The 10,617-nt window shown below is 63.5% G+C and overlaps 2 protein-coding genes across 2 annotated transcripts in view; one reads left to right on the top strand and one right to left on the bottom strand.

Moving 5' to 3' along the window:
* MFSD2A (major facilitator superfamily domain containing 2A) overlaps positions 1-2,682 on the bottom strand; it is a 12,168-nt gene extending 9,486 nt beyond the window's left edge. The window contains exon 1 of the mRNA XM_010576337.1: positions 2,604-2,682. Within this exon, the coding sequence (XP_010574639.1) occupies positions 2,604-2,682 (79 nt within the window). The remainder of the gene's footprint in view (positions 1-2,603) is intronic.
* Positions 2,683-6,894: 4,212 nt separating this feature from the next.
* MYCL (v-myc avian myelocytomatosis viral oncogene lung carcinoma derived homolog) lies at positions 6,895-10,410 on the top strand. Its single transcript, XM_010576075.1, has 2 exons — positions 6,895-7,396; positions 9,851-10,410. The coding sequence occupies exons 1-2, from the start codon at positions 6,895-6,897 to the stop codon at positions 10,408-10,410; spliced, it is 1,062 nt and encodes a 353-aa protein (XP_010574377.1).
* Positions 10,411-10,617: the final 207 nt, after the last annotated feature.

Genomic DNA, 10,617 nt, shown 5'->3' with positions numbered 1-10,617 from the left:
CCTTGTACCGGCAGAACCCCGCCCCGGGAGGGGCCGCGCCCGACCCGCTCCCCGCCCCCCGGCCAGCAGCCTCCTCCTCCTCCTCTTCCTCCTCCTCCTCCTTCTCCTCCTCCTGCCCCGGCTCTTCGTCCAGCCCCCGGCCGCTTCCCTCCGTCCTCCCACCCGCTCCGGCCCCATCCTTCCTCCATCCTTCATCCCTCCATTCTCCCATCCCTCACGCCCCCCCATCCCTCCATCCCAGCCCTTCCCTTTCTGCATCCCGTCCCTCCATCCTCCCCCCCACCAGGTGCCCCCATCGGTGGCAGAGGCCGAGCGAACGCTGCGTTGCCCTACGAAGGGTCAGGGCTGCGAAAGGCACCGTCACCCTCCCTGTCCCGTGGGTTCCCAGTGGCACCAGCCAGTGAGGCCTGGGGACTGGAGACTCTCAGTGCCAGCCCCAGCATGGCCCCACTCTTAACCCCCCTCCATGTGGGCCCAAAGTGAAGCAGGACCCCCCACCCCCAGCACTGGCGCCCATGGTCCCTGACTGCTGCACAACAGCTTTGGTGGGTGACAGTGGCTTCGGGGCTCCAGCACCTCTCCCTGGGCCACCTGCGGTGTCCCTTGTGCCAGACGGCCATGTGGACATCAAGCCCAGCACCTCTTGGCTGTGCTGGGTGCCATTTGCCTGCCAGCGGGCACACGTACGCCTGTGCCGGTTCCGTGTCACCACAGCGACAGACACCAACTCCGCTCAGCTCAGGCCACCAGGGTTCAAAGATCACCCTGAGATGTGCCATGAGATGGGGCTGCACAGCAGGGCTGAGCCAGCGCGGCACCCAGTGCCATCACCTGATTGCCACTTGGAGTTGGACTTGGAGCTGCCCTTACTTGGGGACAGGGATGGGCAGGCAGGACAGGCAGCTGGCACTGAGCAGGGACCTGGGATACAGCAGAGCCCAAGCGGGTGCTGGGGACGAGCGGGGCGGGTGGCCCTTGGCATGGAGCGGTGGCACAGCAGCTCCGGGCACTCCCTGGTTTCCGGAGCGCTGAGCTGGTGTCACTGTTGACTCAAGGTGTCTGGCCCCTCACACGTGTGCAGCAAGTTCCCCCGGTGCTGCCACACATCACAGCCCTGCGCCCGGCCACGCTGGGCTCAGAGATGCCACCTGCCAGGGACGGGGACCTGTGCGAGGCTTCAGGCTGTCCAAATTTGTTCAGTGACACAAAATACCTTGAAGCAAGACGGGAACAAGGTGTGTGGGTGATGCCACTTGCCCGGCCAGTTTGGCAGAGATCTGCCTCGGGCTCCTTGCCCTGCTGTGCCATGCTGGCTTGGGTGCATCTGGCACCGGGCAGCCCCAGGACAGAAATCCTGGTATGAGCTGGAAGCCTCCCAGGTCCCCCAGGAGAAAGGAGCCTCGTATCGGGGATGGGTTTGTGCCTACGTCTGCTGGCACACGTGTAATGAATTGGATGGGCTCTGCTCTCCCTGAGCATCAGAACTCAGGCGATGGGGACGAGCGTCATCACCCTGCACTGCAGTGAGCAGCACAAACGGTTTAAGGGGTCTCGGTTTCAGGGTCTGTGCTGCCTCCTGTGCTGGATGGTTGAGAGAAGTGTGTGGCCATGCTGTGAGGCTGCAGCCAGCTCGCTGCTGGCTCTGGGTGCTGGCATGGAGCGGAGGGCCCTGGACACCTTCTTGCTGGGGATGACCATGTCCCCGGGCAGCATCAATGCAGCCACTGGGGACATCCATGTGGATTCGTGTCCGTGCCTGAGCCTGGTCCTGCACCACCACAAAAGCAGAAGTTTGGGTACCCCAAAGTTCTCTGCTCCCCCAACACACGTAACCAGGGATCTGCCGGGGAGGCGTGTTTGAGTCAACACCCTCCAGGCTCCGTGCAGGACCCCTGCTCCGTGCCTCAGTTTCCCTTTCCACAGAGAAGGCCTCCTGTGCAGGAGCAGAGGGGAATCCCATGGTGACACTTGCCCACCCTGGAGGGACCGGGCTCCCCGGAGGCAGGGTAATCTTGTCCTCAGCCCCCCACTGTGTTTGGCCCCAGCTCTATTGCTCTACTCCCTTTGTCCCAGGGGCTCCTCAGCTCCTGATGCTTTTGGCATTCCTATCCTTGAGCAAAGCGCTGAGAAACTGCCTCCTGGGCAAACGCGGCTTTAGGGGAACAATGAGCCACCCTTTGTGTTGGAGATTGTGCAGAAAGACCACAGATAGGTGTAGCCCTGCCTTACATACGAAGTAGAAGAAGTAGAAAGAAAGACCAGGATTTCCCTGGATTAGGAGGATTTTCTCCCCCAAATCTGGTATTGCACAATTTCCGGTGGGGGATTTTAGACCTTCCTGCCAAGCAGATGTTCTGGGGGATCCTCACAGCAATAAATGAGCTGCCAAGGGCTGATCCTAGTGGGGATGTCAGTGCAGCAACTCCTGCCAGGCTTGGGGTCCCCAGGGACCCACATGTGGTTGGGGCTGGGCCACTCACCGGGTCAGCCTTGGCACCAGGACTAACTCAGCGTGATGGTCTTGCAGGCAAGACCAGAGCTCAAATACCCTCTGATGGTGATGCTACCCCATCCCAGCCTCCACATCCCGGAGCTTGGGACACCGTCGGGCTCCAGGGGTGACTCTTCAGGGGCTGGGACCCAAATGCTGGTCCTGCGGACCTGGTTCAGCCCCAGGGACATGGTTCAGCCCTGGAGACAGGGATAGGGATGGGGGTTGCTCCAGTGGATGATGGCTCTGCCATCCTGCCTACCACCCACGCGTCCCCACTGTCGCATATCCGGCACAGCCCGGAGCAGGAGCTGAGCAAGCGTGAGCACACCCGAAACCAGACAGCCCTGCCAGGCTGGGCCAGCCAGGACCGGGAGGACGGGTTTGGGGGCAAACGGCAGCACGTTGGTCCTAAAGCTGTTGGGGGGCCACGGGCTGCGGGCCAGCCTTGGTGTGACTCCCCAGCTTGGGGATAGTGCTGCCCTCACGCCGCAGAACTTCTCCAGGGCTCAGGGCATCTCCTGGCATCAGGCAGGGTGTGCTGGGGGCAAAATGGGTCTGGGGGGGGAGATGATAGTGCATTTTCCTCCCCCTTCTCTGGACTTCACTGCCTGCTAAATTCAGAGTGGGTGGCTGCACCCCTGGGAAACCGGGGCTGGTGAGACCCCGGGGCTGTGAGCACCATCCCCTACCCCGTACGTCTGGGCAGTATTTCGTGGTGCTCCCGTACCCTGCAGGGACTTGAGCAGGCATTTTGCAAGGGCCTGGCCAGCCCCTGCGACCGCTGCCCGACAGCTTCACAGGGACAAAGGGGACACGCTGCACGGTAGCATGTGGCAGCCACCCTGTGCTGCCCACACCTCTTCCGTGTGGGACCCTGGGGAGCACGTCACAAGGCTGAGGGGAACAAGACGGAACCGGGATGTGTTGGCATGGGGGGTCACAGCCTCTGCTGTCCCTGGGGATCCAGGAGCCCTGTGGGGACAGCAGGGTGGCTCAAAGGCTGCTGCCGCAGTGGGATGAGGACAGCCAGAGGCAGAGCCCAGCTCAGGCTGCCCCCAGGACAACTGTCAGGGTCAGGGTGGCTGTCAACCGTGGGGAAACACTTTGGGGCTGGAGCTTCAAAGTCCAGCCCTGCTGTCAGTGGGGATCCAAAGGGCATGGAGGTCCCAGGAACTGCTTTGTGTCATGTGCCGGAGCTGTGCCAGCCGCTGGCTGGGCCACTGCAGCTCCCGCGGAGCTGTGCCAGCGCCGGGGGCACGTGCTCGGTGCTGGCTGTCAAGATGTGCCAGCACCCTGCGACTGGGGGGGGCACGGCAAGGTGCTGGCCCAGCCCGTGGGCGGCCCCCCCAGCCCTGTCACCTGCAGAGACGCAGTCCTTGGGGCAGTCACCCACCCACCCCTGTTTTCGCAGCCGGCGCGGGCGCTGGCAAGAGGCTCCCGGATCCTGTTTGCCAAGTGCCTGGAGAGACTGGGATGAAAGCGCTGCGCGGGCCCTCCAGCCCTCTCCAGCGGTGCTTTTGCACCTTCAAAGCATCTGGAGCCCCTTGAAGCTGGGTCAAGCTCCTGCCTCACCCTGGGAAAAGCTGGAGAGTTCCCCGAAGCCAGCAGGGAGGGGGAAGGAGACGTGGCCGAGAGCTATAAGTTGTAAGAGCCTTTGCTCCTGTGCCCGGGGATGTGTTGGTGTTGGAGCAGGTGGTCTGGGGCAGTGCCAGCTCTGTCCCCAATCCTGACCCTCCATCCCTGCTGTGCCCAATGGCACTGGGGCAGGATGAACATCCGCAGCCCCCAGAGCAGCTCAGCCCCTGCCTTTAATGTTGACGGGGCAATTTGTTTCCTAAAAAGAGGACTTCACCCATGCTTCCCGGGGAAGGCGAAGGGATGGGAGCAGGAGGAACCTGGCTGGGGACTAGCCTAGGGCTCCCAACCTGCCTGGGGACTGGGGCCAACGCTGAGACCCGAGCACGAAGGGACCATCAACCTGGGCTCCTTGGGACTGTGTGGGTCCTGGAGTTCCTGCCCCAGCCCCACAGGCATGTGGCGGGGGATCGGGATGCTCTGGACAGACCAGGAGGGCATGTAGGGTGCTGCAGCCATCGTGGGGACCCCAAGGCACCCTTGTGGCCCCAGCCCCAGCCCCAGTCCCACCACCCTGTGCTGACCCAGATGCACGAAGCTGGCAAAGCTTTTTGCAAGCTCAGCTGCACCCCGAGCCAGCAAGGAAAGGGCTGAAGCAGCCCTAGGGCACCCCACATGCTCAGGGACCCTGGAGGACAGCCACCAACCAGCCCAGCGTCCACTACCAACCCTTCTCCTCTGCCTCCCCCGTGCCCTCCGCCGACTTCGCAATGGGGAAACTGAGGCACGGAGCTGTGCGCAGCAGCCAGCGCCGTTCCCCCGTCGGCCGTCCCCTACGGGGCCGGGGCTGCCCGGTGGGGTGTCCGTCCACCCCGTCCCGTCCTGTCCCGTCTCCCCGTTGCCCCACGCACGGTCGTTCCCCCACGGGCCCCCCCCTCGCATCCCGAGTCCCAGCAGGTGGCGCCCTGCGCCCGCCGGTGGCGGCGGCCGGAGCCCGGGACCGGGGTGGGGGGAACCGGGGGGGACCGGGGAGGACCGGGGAAAGGCTGTGCTGGGCAGCGCTGGGATGTGCTGGTTCATGCGGGGCTGGGCTGATCCATGCTGGGCTGTGCTGGTCCATTCTGGGCTGCACTGGGCTGTGCTTTGCTGAGCTGTACTGGGCTGTGCTGGTCCATGCAGGATCATGCTGAACTGTGCTGGGCTGCACTGGGCTGTGCTGGTCCATGAAGGACCATAGAGGGCTATGCAGGGCTCTGCTGGGCTAGGCTGCACTGGGCTGTACTGGGCTATGCTGGTCACTGGACTGGGGCAGACTGCTCCCTGCAGGGCTGGTGCTGCAGCCCGGGGACCCAGCCCCCAGCCCCCCCAGATCCCAGCACTGCCAGCTGGGATAAATCTTGTCATCCCAACTGCACTGGGTGGCAAAAGGAGGGTGCTGGGGCTGAAGTGGGTTAGTGCACGCTGCTGGGGGGAATCTGCTCGTCCTGGGTGGACTTTGTAACGGCACATCTGTGTGCGTAACGATGCCACAGTCATTAGCGTTCGAGGTGAAAACCTCGCTGTGTTTTCACAACATTTATTGCCCTTCCTAGAAGGACCTTGGTAGTGGAGAGCTGCAGCATCCCACTGCGCTCGCCCGGGTCCCGGAGGACACAGCATGTCTCTCTGGACCCCCAGGCTGGATGTCCCGGGTGCTGCACGGGCAAAGCCGAGTTTGGGCAGCAACGATGGGCCAAAGTGGTGGTGGTGGGAGCTGTATGTGCGAAAACAGCTCTGTTGTGCCCCAGTCTACCTCGGGATTCTCTCTGGCCTGTCAGTCCCAGCTTTACTGGCAGCTCCCGGCCCCACTGGGTGGTGGTTTTGGGGGGGGCGAAGCTCCCAGCTGGACCTGCGAGGGCTGCGGTGGCACCTCCGTGGGAACACCCCGGGCCAGGACACAAACGTTAAGTGACCCCACTGCTGCCCGGGGCTGGAGCCGCTCTCCTGCCCGTGTCCGCAGGGAACAGCCACGCAGCGGCGATGGGTGGCTGTGGCAGAGGGTGGTGGCAGTGTCCCGGTGCGGGTTTGGGAGCCCAAAGGGAAGTGGGGGATGCCCAGGCAGGAGGAGATGGATGCGAAAGGGCACCCAGGGGTGGTCTCTGGCAGTGGGTGATGTCTGGCTGTGACATGTCCCCCACTTCTCCAGTTTGCTTTGCCATCGTGCTCAGCCCAACGTCCCCAGGCTGGTGGCACTGCTGTGCTGGGGTGTCCTCAGCCAAAATCTTCCTTGCAGGAGTCCCTCCTTAGCGCTTGCAGAGGTGGTGGTGGTGGGGTGTCCCTCAAAACCCGTCCTTTTTGACGGGCTGGCATCGGGAGCTGGCGGGGCGCTCTGGGGGGGGGCAGCGAGGGTCCCCCAGCCCAGCGCACAGGGTGGCCACTGGCTAATAGCCCCGTTAGCATCCCCGTTAGCAGGACCGGGGAACCGGGGGGGGGGGGGGCGCGGCATCCTTCACACCGTGCCCCCCCCGGGAGGCGGGGGATAAGGCTGAGCCCCTCCCTCTATGCAAATCTCAGCCCGTGGATTGGCGGGCGGGCGGGGCCGGCCCCCGCAGACAGTCTATAAGTGCGGGGGGGGGGAAACAATGCACCCGCGGTCCCGGCTCGGTGGCTGGTGCCGCCGCGATCCGCAGCGCCGGGGGAGGTGGGTGCACCGGGGGCTTCCCCCCCTTCATCCATGGGGCTGGGGGTGCCCTTTTCCTGAGGGGGGCTGCGGATCGGGCGGGGGGGTGTCCCCCGTTTTCTTTCTGCTCCCCCATCCCCCGCCTTTGCCGCCCTCCCAGGCAGAGATGGAGTTTGACTCGTACCAACACTACTTCTACGACCACGATGCCCAGGAGGATTTCCATCGTTCCACGGCCCCCAGCGAGGATATCTGGAAGAAGTTCGAGCTGGTTCCCACTCCCCCCGTCTCCCCCCTGGGTACCCCCGGGGAGAAAGCCTGCTGCTCCGGGGCGGAGGGCTCCGGCTGGCTCTCCCGCTACTGCCTGGCCGGGGAAGAGCCGGAGTATCTCATAGGGACGGGAGAGATCTTCGGGAACCTGAGCGCTTTCATCCTCAAGGATTGTATGTGGAGTGGGTTTTCAGCCCGGGAGAGACTGGAGAAGGCGATGACAGAGAAACTTTCCACGGGCACGCAAAGGGCCACCCCCCACAAACCTTCCTTCGCGCAGGATTTTGGGTTCAGCAGCTCGGTGAGCGAGTGCGTGGATCCCGCTGCCGTCTTCCTTTGCCCGTTGGCCGAGAGCAAGATCCCCGCATCTTCGGGATCCGAGGGCCAAAGCGATTCTGGTAAGGGATCCAAGCTCTCCGCCGTCCAGATGCGGACTGTCCCCGTCTGCCCCCACCCTCCCCAGGCACCCTCCAACCTTGCTGAAACCCACGGGGAGCCCGGCGTGGAGGACACGCGTGTCCACACATGTGCGTGCCGGGAGGCTCCCAGCCAGAGCCTTTGTTGTGGCTCCAAGCGAGTCCCGGTCCCGGCCCCCGTGAACAAAGCGGGCTCGGCTGCTCCCCTTCCTGCGGGATTTCTGCTCGGGAAATCCCTACCCCTCACAGGAGGGTGCGTGGGGCTCCCCCCGACCGCTGCGTGGGTCTCTGGTGGTCCCTCTCCCTCGTCCCGACCCCACGGGAACTTCGCGGGTAGGATGGTGAGGGGCAAGTTTGCAGTTCAGCGTGGAAAGTTTGGTTTGGTTTTTTTTTTTTTGAGCTTTGTAGCGTGCTCTACTGCCGGCTCGTAACCTCGGCTGTTTCCCCAGCCCACCCGGGACGGGCTTTCCTCGGGACAAAAGGCAAAATATCCCCAGGGGCCGGCAGGTCGCGGAGCAGCGGCCACGTCCCCCGAGGCGGTGGGACGGGCAGGAACATCCCGCATCAGCGGTGACTCGTCCCGGGACACCCCCGGGGTACCCCTGCTTGTCCCGCGTGGGGAGGGGGCTGGGAAGCGGATGCCTCTGAAGCCCCCTCCCGCATCTCAGGCCATAACCGCCTCTTTTCAGTCTCTATTTACAAACACCCCGGGTCGTCCCCCCCCCCCCGGGGGGGGGGGGGGGGGGGGGGGGGGGGGCCGTAGGCTGTTTCCCTCTCTCCCACGGAAGGCGGGCTGACTCGGCTGCCGTGGAAGCGCTGATAACGGCCCCGCGGTGCCTTGACCCCGTTAATAAATCTGCCGGTGGCAACGACCTGCGCCGGTGAGTCAGGGAGCGGGATGGGGACTTAATGCCATTAACAGCCCGGGGACGGTAAGCAGGTTGCGGGCGTTAAGAGGCTTAACCCAAATTGGGGGGGGCCGGTTGAAGGGTTGGGGGGGGTCGGAGGGGGTCCCGGTCCTGGTGGGGTCCCGGACTCGGTCCCGGTCCGGATCCGGCCGCGCCACGTGGGCGCCGAACAAAAAGCAACAGATTGCAAACAATGAGAGGGGCAGCGTTGATGGACAGGGCTAGGGACCAATGGGATGGTAAGGTAGCCGGCCGGCCCCGCCAGACAGCCAATGGGTGACTCGGGTGGGCGGGACTCCGCGGTCCGACTTTTATTAATGAGCGCGGGTGGGGGGTGCGCGTGTGTATATACACGTGGCTGAGACCGGTGGGTTGTGACACTGGTGACCGCGGCCGTTGGCATGTGAGAGGGCAGCGAGTGCCTCCCCCCACCCCCCACCAGTAGCTCCAGTAGCAGGGCGGTTTAAGCTTGCTGGGCAGAGCCCCCAGAGCCTGGGGGGGGATGTTGGGGGCCACAAGCAGGAGGGTGCCCTGAAGCCCCGCTCCTGCGGCCACCGCTGGCCCTGTCGCAGTAGGGGTGGGGGGGCCAGGCCTCTGCCCGAGATGCTGGTGGGGGTCTGAGTGTCTCGGGGGACATTTAAGTGAGTGGCTGTATTTTCTCCCAAAGCCGAAGAAAAAAGGTGGAAGCCCGTTCCCAAAGTGAGAGCGATCGCGGGGGTGTCTGGAACCAGGTCACCCCGCTGTCCCCAGGGGCCAGCTTCATGCCACTGGGATTCACTGGGTGGGGACAAGCTGTGCTGACAACAGACGGGGTGCTTTGGGTCCAGTTATGCTTTATTTGCGTTTCGCTGCTCACAGCTCTGATAACCTCCCCCCACTGACTCTTGGGCTTGCGATGCCTTCGAGGTTCACCGAGTCCTTTGGAGGGACCCCTTCACCTCTCCCTCCCCCCCTGCACCGTGGGGGATTGTCCCCTCTTTCCCCGGGGAGCCTGGGCTGAATGGGGTTTATCGCTTGTGAAAAGTAACAAGTCACCGAAGTGGGAAGCTGCAGCCAAGGGGAACAAAGGGCAGTTCTGCCCCCACGTCCCTCATTTACAATTCCAATGGGCCATGAAAGCGCCCGACCAGGATGAACTTTGGAGTTAGGCTGTCCCAGGTCCCCAGCATCCTGCTCCTCATGTTCCCCCGGGCAGGTGGGTCCGGGTGTTTCTTAACCGATGATCCTTTATCCTGGACACATGTTGCTCCTGGTGCAGAAGTGAGGTGAAAGTAAAGCTCTATCCCAATTTCAGGGGATGAGGTATGTGAATGTGGAGGGAAAGCTCCTTCCTTTGCGATGGTATCGGAAAAGCACTTAAATCACATAATCCCTTCTGGAGGTTGCAGAGTGACTTTGCAGTGCATGAGCAAACTTCTGTGGGACAGCAGCGGGGAGATTGTCCAGGGGCTGTGGGGAGACCCAGCGGGGTGAAGAGGGGTGACCAGGGGCTCCCAATTGATGGGGATTTTTTGTCTATTTTGAGCAGAAGGTGAAGAGATCGATGTGGTGACGGTGGAGAAGAGACAATCGCTCAGTCTGAGGAAGCCGGTCACCATCACGCTGCGTGCCGACCCCTTGGACCCCTGCATGAAACGCTTCCACATCTCCGTCCACCAGCAGCAGCACAACTACGCTGCTCGCTCGCCGCCGGACGCCTGTCCCCCACCGGAGCCACCCCAGCAGGCTGAGGACGAGCCACCAAGTGCCACGGAGCCAGCCCCTGCCATCACGCTGCCTGAGCCCAGCTTGCTGAAAGCCAGCAGCAGCCCCGGCTCCGACAGCGAGGACGTGGCCAAGAGGAAAAATCACAACTATCTGGAGCGCAAGCGGCGCAACGACCTGCGCTCGCGCTTCCTGGCCCTGCGGGACCAGGTGCCTGGGCTCGCCAGTTGCCCCAAGACGCCCAAAGTGGTGATCCTGAGCAAATCCTCCGAGTACCTGCAGTCGCTCATCAGTGCCGAGAGGAGGATGGCGGCTGAGAAGCGGCAGCTGCGGCTGCGGCAGACCCAGCTGCTGAAACGGATTGCTCACCTCAAGGGGCACTAGTGCCCAATGTGCCCCCCACCCCGGTCCCCACGACCCCCCTGGCTCCCTCTCAATTTGCACATTTTTTAGTTGTTTTTTTTTTTCTTTTTGTTGTTGTTGTTTCTTGAACTGTTGGCCCCAGGGGGCTGGAGCATGTGGCGGTTGCTGCATGTGGGGTGGCTGCAGGAATGGGGCCACAGCAGGGCCCCCCCCCCCCCAGGGCCCCCC

The sequence above is a fragment of the Haliaeetus leucocephalus genome, unplaced genomic scaffold (assembly GCF_000737465.1).
Source record: "Haliaeetus leucocephalus isolate CR32 unplaced genomic scaffold, Haliaeetus_leucocephalus-4.0 Scaffold517, whole genome shotgun sequence".
NCBI classification, from domain to species: Eukaryota; Metazoa; Chordata; class Aves; order Accipitriformes; family Accipitridae; genus Haliaeetus; species Haliaeetus leucocephalus.
Note: the sequence above shows the minus strand (reverse complement) of the source record. Positions and strands in the feature narration are given on the sequence as shown.

Bases quoted from the DNA above. Each gene is read 5' to 3' on its own strand.
- MYCL (XM_010576075.1), top strand. From the start codon at position 6,895: ATGGAGTTTGACTCGTACCAACACTACTTCTACGACCACGATGCCCAG. The intron at 7,397-9,850 runs GTAAGGGATCCA...TATTTTGAGCAG, and splicing joins CGAGGGCCAAAGCGATTCTG to AAGGTGAAGAGATCGATGTG.